At 39.1% G+C, this 22,510-nt stretch overlaps 1 protein-coding gene across 1 annotated transcript in view; it reads right to left on the bottom strand.

Moving 5' to 3' along the window:
* Positions 1-22,510, bottom strand: part of LOC124876846 (gap junction delta-2 protein-like) — a 48,614-nt gene that overhangs the window by 3,669 nt on the left and 22,435 nt on the right. The window contains exons 4-5 of the mRNA XM_047379866.1: positions 6,242-6,258; positions 4,380-4,436 (exon numbers count right to left, since the gene is read on the bottom strand). Of these exons, the coding sequence (XP_047235822.1) occupies positions 4,380-4,436; positions 6,242-6,258 (74 nt within the window). The remainder of the gene's footprint in view (positions 1-4,379; positions 4,437-6,241; positions 6,259-22,510) is intronic.

The raw sequence follows: 22,510 nt of genomic DNA, 5'->3' as shown, positions 1-22,510 counted from the left end.
AGCAGCACTGGACTGTTGCTCAGTGGTCCAAAGTACTTTTTTCGGATGAAAGCAAATTCTGCATGTCATTCGGAAATCAAGGTGCCAGAGTCTGGAGGAAGACTGGGGAGAAGGAAATGCCAAAATACCAGAAGTCCAGTGTCAAGTACCCACAGTCAGTGATGGTCTGGGGTGCCGTGTCAGCTGCTGGTGTTGGTCCACTGTATTTTATCAAGGGCAGGGTCAATGCAGCTAGCTATCAGGAGATTTTGGAGCACTTCATGCTTCCATCTGCTGAAAAGCTTTATGGAGATGAAGATTTCATTTTTCAGCACGACCTGGTACCTGCTCACAGTGCCAAAACCACTGGTAAATGGTTTACTGACCATGATATCACTGGGCTCAATTGGCCTGCCAACTCTCCTGACCTGAACCCCATAGAGAATCTGTGGGATATTGTGAAGAGAACGTTGAGAGACTCAAGACCCAACACTCTGGATGAGCTAAAGGCTGCTATCGAAGCATCCTGGGCCTCCATAAGACCTCAGCAATGCCACAGGCTGATTGCCTCCATGCCACGCCGCATTGAAGCAGTCATTTCTGCCAAAGGATTCCCGACCAAGTATTGAGTGCATAACTGTACATGATTATTTGAAGGTTGACGTATTTTGTATTAAAAACACTTTTCTTTTATTGGTCGGATGAAATATGCCAATTTTGTGAGATAGGAATTTTGGGTTTTCATGAGCTGTATGCCAAAATCATCCGTATTAAGACAATAAAAGACCTGAAATATTTCAGTTAGTGTGCAATGAATCTAAAATATATGAATGTTAAATTTTCATCATGACATTATGGAAAATAATGAACTTTATCACAATATGCTAATATTTTGAGAAGGACCTGTAGAGATTGGGGTGGCGGTCTACCATCCAGCAAGACAATGACCCTAAACATACACCGCCATTTACAAAGAGCTGGTTTATTCGTTAGAATGGCCCAGTCAAAGTCCTCACCTAAATCCAAGTCAGAATATGTGGCAACATGTGCAAAGCTGGTAGAGACATACCCCAAAAGACTTGCAGCAAAAGGCAGTTTTACGAAGTGTTGACTTAAAGTGGGCTGAATATATGCCCACCACACATTTAAATTTAACAAAACTAATAAACTTGCATTTTATTCTGTTTTTGTGATACATTAACAAATTGTACTTGATGAGCTGAAAGAAAACAAGGCAGTAGTTGTAATGTGGAAGCATTGAAGGTGTATAAATACTTTTGCAGGTCACTTTAACCATGTTTTATTGCTCACTAATTTGTTAGCACAATAATTTGCTTTTTGTTGCTGAGCTAGATAAGACTGATTGCAGTTTCATGTGTAACTCAACTATAAAGATAAAACCAGTTGATTTCTCATTAATGGAGCAATGAGGGACAAGGATTTTTCTGAAAACTTGATGGGATTACTGTGTGTGTGTGTGTGTGTGTGTGTGGTGTGTGTGTGTGTGTGTGTGTGTGTGTGTGTGTGTGTGTGTGTGTCCATTTCTATAATACAACAAAACACTAACTTTAGATTGTAAATAATCATGTGCAAAGCAATGAGTAGTTTTGTTTCCATTATCCAGACCATGGCAGTGTAATTATCCCACAAAGACATGAAAATTAGAGTGATGGATTTCTTGCGGAATTGCAACCCGGCCGCTCTCTGTAAGTAATCGTGGTCGGCCTATCTCACTTATTAATGCTGTATGAACTTCCTGTTGAACCACCCTGCTCCCTGCATCCTGTTTGCTCACTCTAGTGTCACTTCCTCCCCCCACCCCCTTCCTGACAAAAGGTAGCAATGTGCACAGAGGAATCTAAATAAAACATAAAGTTTGTCTCTATGGGAACAGGCTTCAAAATGACAAACACTGCATTCAGCCTGTTATATTAGAACAATAGTCAGCCTGTGTGTTCTTAGATGCAAGTCAGGGATGCACAGTCCTGCAGTTTCTGGATTCCCAGGACTCCAGATAACATGTGAAGAGGTTTAGAACTAAAACAAAAGTCTTTCTGAAGTTTTTCCTCAACTAATCTAGCATGTGTGCAAGTAAAAGGTTGTGTTTTAAAAAAAAAAAATATGTAAAAAGTATTTTCCTTTGTCTTTTTGCAGGAGAACTGGCTTTAAATTTGATCCATGAAGCATGTTAGTCCCTCTGGGGTAGAAAGACGCACCTATTTTTTCCATTGCAACTCAAGAGGCTCAGACTTACACAATAAGCGATGACTGCTTGACAAATCATCCACACTAAAGCAGAAAATCACTTGCATATCATCTCTATTTTCTCTGGTTTCAGTGGTTACACATTTGTGGGGAAGATGGATCTCTTCCTGTCCTCTAAATTATTCAACAACCAGTTTGTTGCAGCAACAACCATAAAAACAAAACATCTAAATTGTGTTTCGCAATCTGAGGAGTTTTATCTGGGATGTCCTGGCTTGCCTGGGTTAACATGCTGCAGCTAAAAACATCAGGACTTAACTCAATGAGGAATCAGGGATGATCAAGTCACAATAAACTCACTCAGATTAACTGGCTCTTTATTTAACCAAATGACACTCTCTGCTAGTTTTTGCAGTCACATATTGCTTATCCTCAGAGCGTAAATATAAATGTTTGCTATTGCAGGGTGTCCAAGCCAGTTGTGCGTTCAGGTGTTGGACTGGGGTTTTTGAAGGTTGCCTGAGGATCTCTGCACTAAAAATCAACAGGGAGATGTCTGATGGCTGCATGGAACATCTTGTAATCACAGAGGTCACTGTTATATCACCCCCATTACCAAGGTCACATCTTTACATTTAGGTGTTTCATTATGTTTGAGCTCAGTATGGCATCATTTAACCAAACCAAGTGTGTTGACAAGGCAGAATATTAGATTCTCATGGAAGTAGAAGTAACAGGGTTTTGTGGTATCAAAACTAAGCAGTGATGGGAAAATCTACAGAAACTAAAAAAAAAAAAAAAGAAAGCAGCAATTGTGTCAACCCCTACCATTACAATAACTAGATTTCTCCAAGAAAAGATTCAGGTGCAAGCAAAATAGATTTAAAGCCACAACATTGTTACAGAGCTTATTTTCCCATTGATGCACTTCTGGTATTTAGTGTAAAAAGGTCTAACAAACTAGTTAATAAGTTGGATTTTCTGCTCAGGTAGCCTTCCTGCTGTTGGTTGCTTAATACGCATCCCACTCATAACTTACAAACTGTAACTTTAATGCACTACAATTGCGCTCGTTTAGTTTTTCATGTCACAGTGTTTCATGAGTGGAATATATCTCTCTATCCATCTCTCTCTCTGGTTACTCTAACACGTTCTTCGAAGTCTTATTGAACTGTAGAAACAGTATGGGGTACATTTTTTTTTTTTTAAACTGGTTTCACAACCATAACTATTTATTTGTTTACATGGATACCAGTAACTGACCTCTCCCAACCGTAATGTCTCTGAATATGGTGCAATGAAAATGTCCAACTACTGCTTTTTAAAACAAATCTAGACCTTCATAGGACATGCCGTATTTTGGCACAAACATGTATTACAGATTACTCCAACTGCCCCCATTTAAAAAAAAAATATGTATACAGTTCTGTTGTATCAAGTCATTCACTTAAGTTAGATCTAATCTGCTTTTCCATCTTTCTGATAAAGTGACAAATACATGTGTATACATTTGTTCTTATTGTCATAAACACTTTTCCATTAACTTTTGCCTTCCGACACTTTATATCTGAAACCCTGAGAAATTTCACATCTCGACTGTCATTTCCCACAAATGCTTCTACACTTTCATATCATTATGACTTGCAGTCATCCATTATGGGGCGTTTCACAACTTCCTTTCTATTGCAGCAGAGTTTGAGAAAAAAAGGCAGCTCTGATCAAGTAACAGGGCTGATTTGATATTAGCTTTTGCGTTTTCTTTGCACTAGACCTGACTGCCGTCCCATACATGCTCACACACACACAGAAATTCAACTCATGCTTGACATGAGACGTGACGGATAAAGTTCTGCTTTCACTTCCTGAATCAGAATGTTGGTGTTCAGAGCAAATAAACTGTTCAAGAGTTCATGTCAGCGAGTGAAGAAAGAATGTAGAAAAAGACAGTTTCAGAATGTGCCAGCTGAATCAGAAGGAACAACTAAATATTAACTCCAAACATACAATTAAACAGTAAGGAGGGAAGGAAGGAGTGTAAGAAAGAGGGTGGGGGTGCATTAATTATTGAACTCTTTTTCATTCTTCCTGCATGGAATAATCCACAGACTCACCAAGCCAACAAAAAGAAACTCGACTAACAGAAAGATTTCAGAAACTTAAGAGTGATGAGGAAAACTACTAGTGCTTCTACTCACGTGGTGTAGTAGCTTTCAGATGAATAGAAGTGAGCTTGGCCTTGTGTTGTTGCGTTCCTGTTCCCTCAACGGCTCGGTGCAGTGTTGCCAGCACAAATACATACCTCCTGTCTGAACTTTATGACTACAACACAAAGAGAGAGAAAGAGAGGGAGAGCAAACAGAGTTACGCCTTCAGACCCTCTTATTTCATTCTATGACCCGCCCATATGGCTCCATCTTTGTTTTCCCACTAAAATTGAAATTCCTTATTTAGGAATATGGTAGGAAAGGGAAAAAAACTGAACATGTGACTTGAGAGTATGGTCTGGTCGCTGAAAAGAATTCTCCAAATTTCCCACTGAACCACAGTAGAACAAGCTGGGATTAAGTAGGTAGGAAACGAGGCAGGGGTGATAACATCCTCCAGAAGGGTGAAACCTGAAGAGCAGAGCGACAGGATTTACCGTCATTAAAAACCAATGAAGCAGATGCAGGGGATTGTGCATTGCTTTGAAGCTGGTGGCATTTGTGGTTTGTAAAAAGTCTGTGAAACTAAAACAGAGATCAGGTGGCCATGAAATGGAAAACCCCCCTCAGGATGAACAAGAGGAACAGGTCACTAAACAAGATTCTGACAGCTGGAATTAGTTTTTGATTTTAGAAGCAAAGTTTAGAAAATTTGTTCCATGACAAGCAGAGACATTCCCCTCTTAGCCATTCCAGCCTTTTTACCTGTTGAAAGCAGCAACATGCTCAAACCTGTCAGGACTTAACATGAAGATATGGGATTGTTTCCCATGTGATTAAGCCTTAGGAACATGCGATGTTTAAGCCAATCAGGATTCTCTACTCCTGTGATCTTTTTTGTTAAAAACCACACAGGATGCTAATGCAGTCTCTAGTCAGCATCCAGGTTGTGTTTTAGAACATTTTCCTTTTTTCTGCACATGGTGAAATGTTCAAAGCCTACCTGCCTTGACTTTAGGTTTGGTGTTATTAAAATGCAGGGCTGTGCAGAAGTATTCACAATTGAACATTTACATTTTATTAGGTTACAGCCACAAACTAAAAATCATATTATTGCATCTTATGAGATAGTCACAGTTGCCACATATATGAAGGCTACTAGTCCTTGATGAAGCCGTCTGGGGTTTCATTCTCAACCTTAGGACCTTTGCTTGAGTCCCCCATCCCCCATGTAAAGCTGGTAAAAAAAAAAAAAGAAATACCCCAAAGGTTGTGCAGCTGGAAATGCAGCAAATCCTTTTCTACAAAGCACTGGCTCAGGAGGGTGGATTACAAATTCTCTCCACATTTCTCTGATTTATAAAAATTTTTTAAAGCCATACATCATTTACCTTTGATGTGGTCTGTTCATAAAATACTTTTAAAGTTTGTTATTGTAACATGACTGAATGTGAAAAAGAAAACTGGCCAAGCAGTGTACATAACATTTATCATTACGACTCTGTCCTTTATTTAAATTATCCTGAAGCAAAATTTATGTTAAGCATCTGACAGTAATGTTTGTTAGAAAACATTCAACACAGTGCAAATATTGAGTAGACACAGACATGAGAAATTCAACATGGAGGTGAACCCTGGAGTGAGAGCAAAAGAACTCTAAACCACACTATTGACTCACTCCCACAACTAAACTCACAGGAGTTTTTCAGCCAAAAAAAAAAAACAAATCCAGCAAGAAACATTTTGCATGACAGTACTTGTTGAATGCTTCATTTGTACTGCTTAACTTGGTTGGATTATGGTAAATGTTTATTTTGTTTTACCAATCCATCTCCAAAAAACTGCACAAGTGAAGACCGCTAGATTGTCTTTGCAGCTTTTTCCATTCATTACACTACATTTATTGATTTTACCAGCTCTTTTGCAACATCTGGTGGAGAAAGCAGGCAGAAAACAGCAAGGATCCTTGTTTACCCCCATGCAATTGCTAGAGTCAGAGCAACTTGTGCTGCTGGAAGTCACTGCTGTGTCATATAAAGGTGGTGGACCCAAAAGCAGGCAGATTCCAGTTTTCAGAGGCTTTAAAAATTCAACTGAGATTCTACAAAATAGAAACGAGTCAAACCTTAGCCAGTACAGCAGCTCAAGATGAAGAGGCAGGAAACAAAGGAAGTAAGACAAAACACTGAGAAAACCAGGAAGTATAAACACTGATCAGGGTGATTACTGAGTGATGAAGGTGGGCTGATTATAAATTGGAAACAGGTGTGGGAAGTTGAAGAAATGGTTGAGGTTTCTAATTAAAATAACTAAAACTACTCAAAATACATGGAAATAATCATATTAATAATAACAATAAAAAACAAATAATCACAATACAAATAAAAGACAGGAACATCAGCCTTATAGCTAACATGTGCATAGTTTTAGTAGTTAGGTATTAAAATACTGCAGCTCTGTCTTTCTGAAGACAAATGCTGTAAAATGATGATGCCGCAAATATGCAACACCTAGTAAAGCAAAGCAGATAGAACACCCCCCACAATATTGGCTTCCCTTGTAAATATGTGCAGAAAATATTGAAATAAATTAATCTTTTATACCAGCAGCATAATTGCACACTGAACAAATTAGAAAAAAAGCAATCCTTGATTAGTGTAAATTTATTTAGGGAAAAAATGTTACCAAAAAAGTGTTGTTTTTCTTTTTTACTAAATCAACGGAGACACACTTAATGATACTCCTAAATGTCCAATAAAATAAATACGACTTAATAGTTTTTGAAATTGTACTTTTTACTTTTTTTTAGAATTTTTAGGAAATTGTAATTAGCACTCAATCACTTCATGTTTCATTGGGGAATAGATATGCCATGACATGTAGGCATTTTTCTCTCAGCCACTCCTCAAGAAAGGAAGAGAAGAAAACATCTCATTAAAGTAAGGCAAACGTGTTTTAATCAGGATATTGCAAGAAAATAGCTAGTTGCTTAAAACTGACCATATGTACCGAGTAGGATGTTCAGAAGTAAAAAAAAAAAAAAGATCTCTAAAGCCCACTGTTTTCCATTGCAACCATTAGAGCCTATCTGCATGACAGTTGGTTCTTTTGGAACCACCACAATCATAAACATGTGCAGGTTGTTAAACTCTGCACAGGCTTTTACTGGAACCACATGTTTTGCTACCATGAGAAGAATAAGCTTTTCAGCATATACGCACCATGTGGAACTAGCATGATATAAAGAATGCATATGCTGAAGAGCAACTTATACCTACTGTTAAGTATGGAGTAGTGTCTGGGATCCTGTGGAAGTCCCACATAGCATCATGAAGTTTTTTTAAATACCAGAATAATTTAAAACCTTGAGACCTCTGCCACAAACATAGAGAAGTGTTAGTTGCTGGGGCTTTAAATCATAATAATCCAAAACAAATGGCAAACTCAATGCAGAAATTATTCATCGGACACAAAATCAACCTTATTCTATGGCCATCTCAGCCCCCAGTTCTACATCCTACAGGAAACTAGCAGGGTGAGCTAAAGAGGAGAGAGCACAACAGAGGACCAAGTGTTACTGCGATAAGAAGCATTTCTTTTAAGGTGTTTTATACATCTTTGGGGGTGTCAGTGAAGGCGCTGTACCTCAGTTTAGTATAACTGCAGATAAATAAACAGTAGCATGTGTATTCTGTGAACTTAGCCTAGAACACAAATATGAGTTAACACAGGTTATTTTATTATACTAAACATAGACTAGCACACCGCTGGGTGATAATGATCAAGCTGAAAGCTGATAATTGAAAAATAGCTGCCCACTGGTCACAGCACGACGTGGTCATCATGGTGTAAAATCTGCACCTGCTGGACACAAAGAAACCTCACAGGTTGAGATGATGAATTGCAGCTCAGAGGACGGTCAGAGAAAAGTAGTTAAGTGTTTTGTTGCTTTCAGCCTCGGAGGCGAATGATTTAAGTGTGATCCTGTTTTTTTTGGCTCTTATCCAAAAAGCATCACAGGTACCTATAAGATCTGTCTCTGTGATTTCTGAGTTTTATAAAGGTAAAAGCACTCAGAGCAAAGTGGGCTTTTTCTGGTCAAAACCAACTGGATACATAAACATTAAATGAGAGCCCACATGGCTCTGTGACATAGAACAGTGCTGCAATGCTGTTTTTCTCTCCTGCAGGGCTATTGATCTCCATCACCACATGCATTAAGTTTTACTGTTCTCCATCAGCAGATAATCAGGTGCTTGTTTCAATTATATGTGCATTGTTTTCTAACCAGATTCTTGTGAATCTGTAGAAAGAAACTTTGCGATGTGTTTAGTGCTCAATGCAACTATCACTGAAATCCGTGTAAATTTTTATAACATCAGAGGGCTTCAAATTAGAAAAATAAACACTTGAACAGACATCAGCATACAAAGAACAGTAGGGCCTTGCAATTGTATTTATACCCCTTGAACCATTTCAACTTTTGTCACATTACAACCACAAACTGCATTGTATTATGATAAGATTTTACAAAGTAAAGCATAATTGCAAAGTGGAAGGAAAAAGATGCATCGTGTTTAACATTTTTTCACAAACAAAATTTTTAAAAACAGTTGACTGCATTTTTGTCCAGTCTCTTTTATTATGACACCCCAAAATCCAGTGCAACAAATTCCCTTTAGAATCCTTTAATTAGTAAACTGAGTTCACCTGTGTGTAATTTAATCCTACTATAAATAGCAACAGGGTTCTGTTGCTATTCATCAGTGAACAAACAACATCATGAATAACTGCAGATAGGTCAGAGATAAAGTTGTGGCACGGTGTAAAGCAGGGATTCACACTGTGACCAATGTTAAATTTTATCACAGATTGCACTGTGCAGCTAAAAACTAACACTTTGCATCACTCTGAACGGATCACCCCCACATTCACCCATTCACTAACATGTCTACGTTCTTTCGTTGTCCGATGAGCTAACCCCTCCCTCCTACTTCCCTATGTCTAAAGGGATTGCTCAAACCAGCTCTCCATCCAACGGGTCCGGACTTCCCCAAACCTGAAAGGTCTAACTAAGCAGGCTTACTGAAAGTTCTGTTTAAGCTGGTGTCGGGAAATGACTCGCCTAGCTTCTGACAGCCTTCATACAAAAGTCTCGCCCTTCTTCAACTGGAGGTCTGGACGACTGAGTAGCCCATCGCAGTCATCCACACTTTCAACAGTCACTTTTGTTCACGGCTGCTCATTCCCTAATATTACAACTGGCTCTTGGTATATGGGCTAGGTTGATTTTAGAGGCTCAGCACGAGCCCCAATGGCGCTGTTTTAACAAACTTGGCTAAGGCAACCTATAAAAACCTCCTAAAATATCTTAGAACCAGGCAACAAAACGTTTTACCACCAATGAAAAACCAAAAATATGGTGACTCAAATAATTGAATGTCCACGATTTAACTAGAATTTTATATGCTTTCTTTAATTAGTAACGCTTTTGCAGGGGTCAGTAACAGCTTAAATTCAGCAACACAAAATAATTTCAATAATAGAAATGAATCAATCATCTCAACCTGTCTTTCCCTGATGCTGAAACTAATGAGGTTGGAGAGGCTTTGAAGATGGAGGCTCATCCATGCACCTGATGGAGATGTTTCTTCTGGTAACGAGTGGTTTCTTGAAGGGAATACAACTTAATCTTCAGTTTTCTTTCTTTAAGTGGCAGGCACTGATGCTCCAGGCTTTGATGGTTAAACAGGAACTTTGTTGTCATATGTCTCCGAAGACAGTAGTTTCCAGATGCTGAAGAGTTGAAGGAAACCCGGAGACATAAATGAGGTTGATTCAGGACTTCCAGAAGCCTGAAACTTAGAGGAATCAGCTGTTCACCGATCAAGTTCACTTCTGTTGTCTGGATAAAAAGGCTTTAGATGAAATCAGATTCTTGATCTTGAGCACAGTCCTTTCTGGGGACACGGGTTGTTCCTCTTTTTAATGCAGTCGATCAGTGGGGCTGTGTCTCTGTTCCTTTTCCATCTAAGCTTCTTTACTCCATCCGATCTTGTTCGCTGGTCTTCTGCGAGGAAACAACCCCGTTCCCTCCTTCAGCATTGCTTTTATGGTGCTTGATGCTTTCACCTGTCAGCCCCTTATTAGGGTTCTCAGTTATTGCGCAACCTATTCAGCTCAGCTTCTCAGTTATTGCTCAATACTTTAGTCATGGTCATTGTGAACTACTGATTCTGTTTCTCAGCCTTGGAGATGCTGATAATAGCCACGCAGCTGGTCTGTAGTCGCGTCCTCCCTTCCTCCCGTTTGCCTTGAAAAGGTTCGCTGTCAGCATGCAGCTGGCTCTCATCACCCCCAGTCATCCTACAGTTCTTTCCCTAATCTGCTCAGTTTTAAACTTTACACAGTATTACACATTCCATTCTTCAGCTTTCAGCATTTACTTTAAAACACAGTTACAAAACCATCACTTCATTCTTTTTATTCATGCTTCACAAATGATTAACGTTATATCTCTTTCATATATAGCTGATTGAGAATGTCAAACCTTAATGTTTTTTTACTCTAATTCTCTGTTCTTACCCACATTTCAATCATACATCTTTTAACTTGTTAATCAAAGGTTACTAATTTCATTTAATACATGTGAAAGAATGTAAAATCATCATACATCATTGGATACTTGTTGTTTATACTTCTGCAAAAGATAAGACAGATAATATGTGGCCCCACACAGGCCTCTCCAGTCTCTCAGCTCCAGAATATGAGAACATGCTTGTTTCACTCCCTACTGCTTCAACTGTGTGTTTTAATAATTATTGCATGGCTTACACATAAGGATATTTATTGTAACTTTTATGGAGTTAACTGTGAGCAGTTACTAAATGTTGCATGGATTATATGGAAATATCTCACCTTATTTTGACAGTTCATATACCGATAAGCACAATGGTAGGCAACTTGGGGTTAAGTGCCTTGCCCAGGGGCATATCGACATGTGTCAGGAAGACGTTGGAATCAAAGGAGACTACATTTCCCACTGTGCCACAGCCGCCCATTGGGGTGATTGAGAAGTCCAATTGAGAATCTGTGGTAAGACATGAAAGTAAATGTTGGCAGGAACTCTGACTGAGCTTTAGCTACTATGCAAGAAAGAATGGCCAAAAAAGTCAGTCAATGTTCAAAGCTGGCAGAGACATAACCCAAAATACTTTTTACTTATGAAAAACCTGCAAATTCTAGTATCATTTTCCTTCTACTTCACAATTATGCACTACTTTGAGTTAGTCTATCACATAAAATCCCAATGCCATATACTGAAATTTGTAGTTGTAAAGTGAAAAAGTATGAACACCTTTGCAAGCCTCTGTACTTAGTAAAGTAATCATTCATTCATTTTCTATAGTACTTATTCCATAGTGGGTCACGGGGGAGCTGGTGCCTATCTCCAGCAGTCTACAGGTGAGAGGTGGGGTAGGTACACCCTGGACAGGTTGCCAATCCATCGCAGGGCAACACAGAGACACACAAACAAGCACACACTCATTCACACCTAATGGCAATTTAGAGAGACCAATTAACTTAACAGTCATGTTTTTGGACTGTGGGAGGAAGCCAGAGTACCTGGTGAGAACCCACACATGCACAGGGAGAACATGCAAACTCCATGCAGAAAAAGCCCTGGCCAGGAGTCAAACCTACAACCATCTTACTGCAAGGCAACACTGCTACCAACTGCTCCACCGTGCAACCCCCTTACTAAAATGTGGTCAAAATAAAACTTTGACTTTTGCAGTAGATTCACTAAAAGCATGAAAAAACTCACTTTAGACTATGAATGAGACTATGATTATCATGATAAAAAAAGCTTAGAGACTGCTGGTTCTTGCACCATTCCGTAATGCATTTGCTCCAGTCTTGGTTATTTTGAACTTTCAATTACTTTCATAGTTTTGTAATTGCTCTAATGGGCAACTGCCACAAAATAATAAATGCCAACATGATGCTGGATGTTTTTTGCATACTGAGTGGAAAATGAACTCTAATTATTGCATATCTTTACAAATATAATTAGAACATTTTATGCATACTAAATGCCAGTCTGAGCTCCTCCTGGCCAAAGATAAATTATGTTTTCACAATTCTCTGCTCACAACTACATGGATAATGCTGCAGTAACAAAATAACCAAAACCTTGAAAGCAGTGCCCTTTACTGATATCTTCCTGCACATTGTTACACATTTTTATTGGTAGTGTAAAGCAGGACAGTTTACAACATGTGTGAGGTGAATGAAGACTCATAGACAGACCGGTAGCATTGGATCATTAAAATACAAAAAGAAGAGGTAAACATCGTAAATTACTGTCAGCTGGACTGAAGCGAGATCATACAGTTCCGGAGTAGTCTTCATTGCAGGTATGAGTACTATTTGGTCAATGTGATCTCAGATGTACTGCAGAAACTGTTTATCAATGATATTACAGATTCTGTAATTCTTAGAGCTAGAGTGTGCAGTAATCACAACCGCTGATAATTATTCTGTCCATGCTCTCAGCTGACCCCTGAATGTCCATATAAATCCTATCCTCTCCACCTCCTCACTGTAACCATCGCTCTGAGGCAGGAGCCAGTTGAGCAGAAAATACCCATTAGCCCTGCAGTAACTGTTTGGTCTCTCTCCAAATTAGGTGATCCCAACCATTCTTCTTTGTTTTAAAGTAAAGTTGTGGGCTCAGTGATGACATCTGTATCCTAACCTCAGCTGATGGATGGTAGCTACATGCTGTTTATTGTAGCTGTAAATGAACTTCATTTATGTGACCTCTGCATATTGATCTGATAGAGAAGCATACATGGATGGTGTGGAAAGAGAAACTGAGAGGTAACAGAGAACAGACATCATAGTGTATAAGGATTGTTCTAACTATCCCTAAGAGTTAAAAGAATAATTCTGACCTTTTGAAGTAGGGTTCTGAGGAGCAGTCAGTATCTTACCTGAAGTTTGGACAAGCATAGTAGGTTTAAGTTCCAAATGTAAAGTGCATATTGAAAAACATGACACAGTAATAAAAATCAGGCAGACAAACAATCTGGTAAGACTGTACAAAAAGGTTTGAAATAATGCTTATTTAAACCATACAACACATTAGTTTTACAGCACTACAACATGGTGCTGCCACCACCATGTTGTTTTCCGTTACTCAAGCCTTTTTGCAGAACAGCTGTATTTCTTTCAAGAATAAATTGTACACTGTTTTCTTCTAAACCCACCTATTTGCACTAGATTGTATTTATGGGTATCAGAGTAAAGGGAGTAACCAAAAATGAGCATTTGTCAAAATCACTGCAGATCTGAGAATAAAGCATGACACTTATACAGGTCCTTCTCAAAATATTAGCATATTGTGATAAAGTTCATTATTTTCCATAATGTCATGATGAAAATGTAACATTCATATATTTTAGATTCACTGCACACTAACTGAAATATTTCAGGTCTTTTATTGTCTTAATACGGATGATTTTGGCATACAGCTCATGAAAATCCAAAATTCCTATCTCACAAAATTAGCATATCATGAAAAGGGTCTCTAAACGAGCTATGAACCTAATCATCTGAATCAACGAGTTAACTCTAAACACCTGCAAAAGATTCCTGAGGCCTTTAAAACTCCCAGCCTGGTTCATCACTCAAAACCCCAATCATGGGTAAGACTGCCGACCTGACTGCTGTCCAGAAGGCCACTATTGACACCCTCAAGCAAGAGGGTAAGACACAGAAAGAAATTTCTGAACGAATAGGCTGTTCCCAGAGTGCTGTATCAAGGCACCTCAGTGGGAAGTCTGTGGGAAGGAAAAAGTGTGGCAGAAAACGCTGCACAACGAGAAGAGGTGACCGGACCCTGAGGAAGATTGTGGAGAAGGGCCGATTCCAGACCTTGGGGGACCTTCGGAAGCAGTGGACTGAGTCTGGAGTAGAAACATCCAGAGCCACCGTGCACAGGCGTGTGCAGGAAATGGGCTACAGGTGCCGCATTCCCCAAGTCAAGCCACTTTTGAACCAGAAACAGCGGCAGAAGCGCCTGACCTGGGCTACAGAGAAGCAGCACTGGACTGTTGCTCAGTGGTCCAAAGTACTTTTTTCGGATGAAAGCAAATTCTGCATGTCATTCGGAAATCAAGGTGCCAGAGTCTGGAGGAAGACTGGGGAGAAGGAAATGCCAAAATGCCAGAAGTCCAGTGTCAAGTACCCACAGTCAGTGATGGTCTGGGGTGCCGTGTCAGCTGCTGGTGTTGGTCCACTGTGTTTTATCAAGGGCAGGGTCAATGCAGCTAGCTATCAGGAGATTTTGGAGCACTTCATGCTTCCATCTGCTGAAAAGCTTTATGGAGATGAAGATTTCATTTTTCAGCATGACCTGGCACCTGCTCACAGTGCCAAAACCACTGGTAAATGGTTTACTGACCATGGTATCACTGTGCTCAATTGGCCTGCCAACTCTCCTGACCCGAACCCCATAGAGAATCTGTGGGATATTGTGAAGAGAACGTTGAGAGACTCAAGACCCAACACTCTGGATGAGCTAAAGGCCGCTATCGAAGCATCCTGGGCCTCCATAAGACCTCAGCAGTGCCACAGGCTGATTGCCTCCATGCCACGCCGCATTGAAGCAGTCATTTCTGCAAAAGAATTCCCGACCAAGTATTGAGTGCATAACTGTACATGATTATTTGAAGGTTGACGTTTTTTGTATTAAAAACACTTTTCTTTTATTGGTCGGATGAAATATGCTAATTTTGTGAGATAGGAATTTTGGGTTTTCATGAGCTGTATGCCAAAATCATCTGTATTAAGACAATAAAAGACCTGAAATATTTCAGTTAGTGTGCAATGAATCTAAAATATATGAATGTTAAATTTTCATCATGACATTATGGAAAATAATGAACTTTATCACAATATGCTAATATTTTGAGAAGGACCTGTAGTGTATTTTAAACCTCTGAAATATAATTTATTTTAATTGGAGATTTAACAAAAGTAAATCATAAAATATGGCACAGATCATCAGCCCTCTCAATGCAGCAGGGGAGCTAGGACACATGGGTTTCATGTTGATGCTAATAGGACGACACAAAAGCAGAACTTCTTACTGAATTTGTTGCTGCAGTAGCCAGCAGCAAGACTAGCTCAGATTAAACTGGAACACCATGAAGCACACGGCTACAGAGATTTTACATTTCACAGTTAATTTACTCTCTTTCAAAGATTAATTTAGTCGAGTAAGGTACCAGAAGGCAATAGAGGATGTTTATTACAGCTCTGAATATGGTAACTGGACCAATGATGCAATTTATGTGCTCTATTTATCTAAATATGTCTTTGATAACAGAGGGGGTGGTGAGTTAGATGCCAAAGCTGCAGAGTAAGACAAAAGAAAAGCTGAATCAAACTCATACAGACTCAAGGAGTATATCTAAGGGATCTCCTGAAGTGAAGCAAGCTGAGCTTCAGCAGCTTTGTCAGATACAAACAAGAAGGAAGAAAACAGAAGGGGAAAAAGATTCTGGGACTAATGTAGATCTGAGTGGAAATCCAGGTGGACACGCCAGAGCGGGTTTGGAAGAGTGAGGACAGAGAAGGTCAGAGGAAGGCAGGAGGGCAGGATAAATAATGTAGAGGTGGAGGAACCAGTGGAAAGAAAGGAGGACAGGACCAGATGGAGACTGAGAGAGACTGTGCCAAGAAGGGATCTCAGGATCTCACCAAGAGAGTCACAGAAAGTCACAAAGAGCGAAATAGAGACTGACATAAACCCATGGACAGAGCCATTAGAAGAGTGGAAGTAGAGCGGGCTCCAGAGAGGAATAAGCCGAGTCCAATTTCATCTTTATGAGTGAGGGAAGTGGCAGAGAGGGAAATATTGAAGGAAGACAGGAGAGGAATAATTAAATGATTCTCCTCCGCGTGCTGTGTTATTGTTGGCATATTAATAAATCAGCTTAAAGGAGTAGGTCACGACATTTAATGAGGGGGCTAGGGCAAGTTTCTGTAACAAGACACTTACAATCAGTCTAGTACTTATTACAGTACAGTGAAAAGGATTTCCCCCCTTACAGATTTCTTCTGTTTTGTGACACTTAAATGTTTCAGATCGTAAGAAAATTGTAATGCCACGCAAAGATAACCTGAGTGAATACAAAAGCAGTTTCAAATGATTAAGGGAATAAAAGCTATCCAAACAAACCTGGCCCCATGTGAAATGAAACTGCTTTATTATAGAAAACATTATAATCATGATTATTTATGGTCAATACAGTCACAATTATTAAAAAAATTATTCAACAAGCAGTTTTGTGCCTGTTAGAATGGCCCTTGGCAGCTGATTAAGGCAGGAGGCTTGAGGCAGAGAAAAGGTGCAGACCCACTGGTTGTTTATTCACCAACACTGAAGACATACAGGTAGGAGACCCTGTTACACAGGTCGCACATGGTCACAGCTACAGCCACACTCAGGTTGTTAACCGGCAGCCTTTTATAGTCCCTCTCATTAACAGACCTACCATGACAGGTGACACAAACATATACACCAACATACATACAAAATTGCTAAGACATCACTTTATTTAACAAACATTATTACTAAACATCTCTAAAACAAGTCTCTACCTAGGCGTAAGTCTTTAACACTAAAGACTAAAATGCACACAGTTTACTCCTCCCCTTCAATTTATAATGGTCTCTTCCGGAACCTTTAAAAGGTGCTCAGGCCCCCGGGGAATCTTATAGCCCAAACACCCTACAGAGGAAGAGACAGAGGTAAGTCATTTGTTTAACAATACACTGGAAAACAATTAATTCCAAAGACTGGTCACAATACTGGTATTTTATCCATTTGTTATGTTTGTTTACCAGGACAGGTCATCATCAGTACCAGCTGAGAAGAAACAGCCTAAAACACCCACAAACTAAGAATAAAATACTCCAATCTCTTTCACAGTGTAATTTGTTCTTTCAACAATATTCAAAACAGCATTTTAAGTGTACCAGCATACGTAATGAAGCACTTCATTACAGTGCCCTTTAATTATCTCTGGTGTAAAAAAAATTATTTTAAAATGTAAAATTTAAATATCAAAAGATCAATTACATTTTAAACTATAAACATAAACATGTTCAATCCAGCCCCCAAACATGGAAATAGTTTGGTACATCTGCAAACCTTCTAAGAGAGAGACATCCACCTAAACTGGCAAGCTTGCCAAGGCAAGAGTTAATCAGGGAAGCAACCAGGAACCCCATGGTGACTCTGGAGGAGCTGCAGAGAAGCCAGATTCAGGTAGGGGAATCTGTCTACAGGACAAGGGTTAGTTTTGCTAGTCTATATTAAGAAACGGTTTCAAAACAAAAATCATAGTTAAAAGAAATCCACAGATGTCCCTGTTTAGGTTTTGGCATAAGCCAGTAAGGGGACACAGCAAATATGTGGAAAGAGGTGGCCTGGTCAGAAGGCATCAAACTTCCAATTTTTGACCTGCGTGATCTGTGCATGGAGGAAACTTTCATCCTCACTGTCCCCATGGTGACACATGATAGTGGCAGCATAATGCTGTGGAGGTGCTTTGTCTAAGCAGGAACAGAGAAGCTGGTCAGGTTTGATGGGGGGATTTTTTTGAGGCTGTGACTCACCTGAAACTAGAGCTAGGGTTACTTTAAATTAAGAATTTGTGGCAAGATGATAAAATTGATAATATTTACTTTCAGCCTAACAGCTTGAGTTGGTTTTAAAAAAAAAATAGGCAAGCATTTTAGTCTTTCGATCTCCAAAGATGGACAAGAGAGACAAATTTTAAAAAACTTTCAGCTGGAACTTCAGTGAAATGTGGTTATTTAAAGTATTTACTTGTGGAATCTTAACCTGATTAAATCACATTTTTAAGATTTTTGTTTGTAAAACCGAAATGTGGACCATGTAGGTAACATTTAAATTTAAAGGGTATTTAGAACCACAGACTGTGTATTAAAGACAGATATTCCCCAAAGTTCAGAAACATAAAACTAGAGAAATGGTTGTAATTGCAATACCACTAATGGCCACAAGATGTTGGCACCGTTAAAATGCAGGGATGCCCAAATCCAGTCCTGGAGAGCTACTATACTGCAACATCTGCATGCATTTGTTCTCCATCATGTCTTAATGAAATGAATGATCCGTTACTGGGCCTCTGCAGTGTTGAATAACACGTTGATGAGGTAATTCAGCCATTCAAATTCATAGCGTTGAGTAAATCCATTGTGTATTGTGATCTTTCAATAGCAAGTTTATAAGTAAAGTATTATAATGCATCTATACCTCTTGGCTGGGAGGTCAGCTGCTTATGTTCACGCTCAGGAAGGTCTAGTTCATATTTAATGCCAAAACAGTATTATTTAAATGTTTTTGACCAGAGGTCCACACTGTTCAGGCTTAATTTGTTTTATAAATTAAATGAAAAAGTTCCATAGGATTGGTTTCAGGTCACTGGCTTGCCCAATTAAAGAACAGTTCACCTCTTGGTCTTATAAAACTTGGTCTACATTTACTATAGAGTTTAGTTCATTTTTCATCTATTCTGTGAAGTGCTAGGCCCTTAAAAACGTACAGATTTGCTTTCTCCTCAGTCGTCAAATGCTAAAACAATCTGTAATAAATTCATATTGTTCTGTGATGCTTAAACATTCTCTCATTGGATTAATACCCAAACATAAATTCTGACTGAAACCATTTTTTTGAACACCTAATATTTTATCAGCTTATAAATATTTCTATATGTCTATAATGATTGTCTTATCTTTAAACCTTTATGAAATACTGTTGTTCTCATCATCATTCCTGTAACTACACAGAGCTGTTAACCAGCTACACACTTTAATGCATGAGTAGGTGGCTAAGATGTACTGTGCTGCTGCAGTTTATGCATTGCTCTATGCAGGGGCCTCTACTGAGAACATAAATTTGTTTGTATAATGATGGGAGATGGTTCTGTTTTAACTCTGATCTGAATGAGCGGGTCTGGAATAATTTTTTAATCCAAAAAGTATTTTTGCATTGTTTTGTGCTTTTTACAGGGGACAGCACAGTTTAGCCCTTTTGCAATCTATCACTTCTTGTTGTCTTCAACAAAAAAAATTTCACCATAGTTCATCATTAATTTTTTTTATACCACAGTCACTACAGAAATTTCTAGTGTAACGTATTTACATGCCTTATGTTCCTTCACCAGCAAACTTGTTGAACCCAGGATGCCGCTCTTTGCTGCAGTTCTCTAACAGTGAGTTTACATAAACATAAACTTAGCTGCTCATCCAGACGTATTTGTCACAGTTCTAGTTGTTTTACATACTTTAATTATTAATCCGAATGTAGATATGAACAAGTTAAGGTCGAAGCTATCTATTGTCTTGTGGCCATTTTCAGATTTATGAGCATTCACACACATCTGCCTGACTTGAAGGATATATTTATCAGGAATCAGGAAGTCATGGATTACGTTAGAAGTTATTATCTGGACAATCTGCTCGACCTTGTTAGGAGTAGCACTGATTTTCATTAAAACCATTATTTCATAATGTACAGATTTTTTCTGCACTGAATGAATGCATTAAAAACAAAAATGTGATATGTGTTGTGGTAAAAGACCTATAAGACCTTTTACAGAACTAATAACAGGAACATAAATAATTGTAGAGGGTGTTGTGCAGGTCCATCTCAGTAAGTTAGGACATCTTAGAAAGGTTCATTTATTTTAGTAATTAATTTCAAGTGAAACTAATATATATAGATTCCTTCCACATAGTGTAATATGTTTTATAGCTTTTTTCATTTTCTTTTGATAATTCATCAGTCCAGCCCTTTATTTCCCCCTCAGTTCAGGTAAGACGTTTATGGCTTCACACAGGAAAGGTAACAGGCCTGGATACATCTGTGTGTGTGGTGGATCTTAAAACATTATCTCCAGCCACAGTCCGCTCCTTGGAGTTTCCTGCAAGGAGGATGCCTTTTGACTTTTTTATTGACAACCCATGACTGCATAGGCCATGTTAGCCATAACATAACATTTCACAGTTAAAATACTTTTTTTCTTGGTGTCATGTAATATTCAAATTTTCTGGGAAACTGAACAGTGGGTTTCATAAACTGCAAAAATACATTTGGAAAAGTAGCATTCTAATATAATAGAATAATCTATATAATAGATGAAAATCACTGTTTGAACTGAAATAAAAAAAATAAACCTTTCGAGGAAGTTATGATGGATGGAGATGCACCTCTGAGTGTTTTCACCAGCCTGTCTAAAAGCAAGTATTATCTGATAAAGTTTCAGCTTCTTCAAGGAGAAGCAGTTAAAAGGAAAACCAGAATTCAGCCATTATTTAATGTTCATCTTTAGGAGTTAATTACTTAGTTTTATAGAGCTACACTCTTTGCAGTGCTGCAGCAAAGAGCTCAGCTCACCATGTTTCAAACATTCTGCAAGAATGAATCTGCACTTCAGTGTTCTCTGCAGGCTGCTGTGACACCGGGGAGCAAAGGAGATATAGTGCAGTTCTGCTTCTGCTCTTCACTGGTGTAGCCTTTGGGCTGCTTAACATCATTACTACCATCCTGTCACCACAGCAACCGGCCTGGTCACATCCTCTGCAATGCTTCAGCATTTGCGCGCAGTGTGTATGAGTGTGTGTGCTTTAAATGGTGGGGGCTTGACATAGTCTACGTTATGTTCAATACAGAGTCAATGAAGGCTTTCTGTGTGTCATGAAATATATGTGGCCTTTAGGGAATAAGTAAACACAGCTTTCATTACTTTACATATCTGACAATCTATGTTATTGTTACTCCTCCACATCACCTTTGTTCCTCTTCCTCTGGTCTCACAGCACTCTCAGTGTGTCCCCATGATTTGGCCATGTGCCGCCCGCGCCAACTTAAGGTTTAATAACGCTAAAAGGTTCACCGCCCCCACACCTCTGTCTTCTCTCCCTCAGTAACCTCTCTCATTACTGGAATTATCAGTTCCCGTCTAATAACTCACCTGCCTGCTGAATGAGTCACCGTGAGTCTGAGAAACAGTGGGGGGCGTCAGACCCATCTCAGTGTGAAAGGGATATTTATACTGCTCGAAAGCATGGAAGTTTAAACTGACAAGAAATTACAAAACAAAAGTTTGCATTGGTTTTATGGAAAAAGTTACTTTACTCAAGAGTGTCATATCATGAAATGAACCGATTAGATATCAATAATTTATCAGGAGAAGCCCTGAGAGTGTGTTCATGTTTCTCTAAGAGATGTATCATTTCTCTGAGCTAAATAATAAATGGTAAAGCTCGGGTCTGTGTATCTAAGAGCAATGCATTGTACCCAGCACTCTGTTGTGGATTTACAGAGCTGTGCAAAGATATACAATACCCTTGACCTTCTTCACATTTTGTCACACTACAACCACAACCTTTCATGTATTTTATTGGGATTTCTTATAATAGAGCAACTCAGAATATTGCATGATTGTAAAGTGGTACATTTATTCACCTCTGCATGGTGACGCAGTTGATAGCACTGATGTCTTACAGCAAAAAGGTCCTGGATTCGACTCCTGGCATGGGTCTTTCTGCATGGAGTTCGTATGTTCTCTCCGGGTTCTCTGGCTTCCTCCCACACTCCAACAACATGACTGTTAGATTAATACTTTGGACCGCTTTGTGACATGGTGTAGAAACAATCATTTCATCTTGAACATGAATAAAACAAAGGAGATGATTGTAGATTTTAAGAGAAACAGGAATAGCTAAAACACTGTTTCCATCATGGGGTAAGAAGTGGAGGTGGTGGAGGAGTATAAATACCTCGGTGTTCACCTGGACAATAGACTGGAGTGGAGATGCAATTGTGAAGCCATCTACAAGAAAGGACAGAGCAGACTGTACTTCTTGAAGAAGCTTAGGACATTCGGTGTTTGCAGCAAGATGCTGCATATCTTCTATAAGTCTGTTGTGGAAAGTGTGATCTCTTCTACCATCATCTGCTGGGGAAGCAGCATCAGAGCCAGGGACTTAAAAAAGCTCAACAAGCTGATAAAAAAGGCTGGCTCTGTTCTGGGGACTCCTCTGAAACCTCTCGAGATCATTGTGCAAAGAAGGAT

Source organism: Girardinichthys multiradiatus, chromosome 11 (assembly GCF_021462225.1).
Source record: "Girardinichthys multiradiatus isolate DD_20200921_A chromosome 11, DD_fGirMul_XY1, whole genome shotgun sequence".
NCBI classification, from domain to species: Eukaryota; Metazoa; Chordata; class Actinopteri; order Cyprinodontiformes; family Goodeidae; genus Girardinichthys; species Girardinichthys multiradiatus.
Note: the sequence above shows the minus strand (reverse complement) of the source record. Positions and strands in the feature narration are given on the sequence as shown.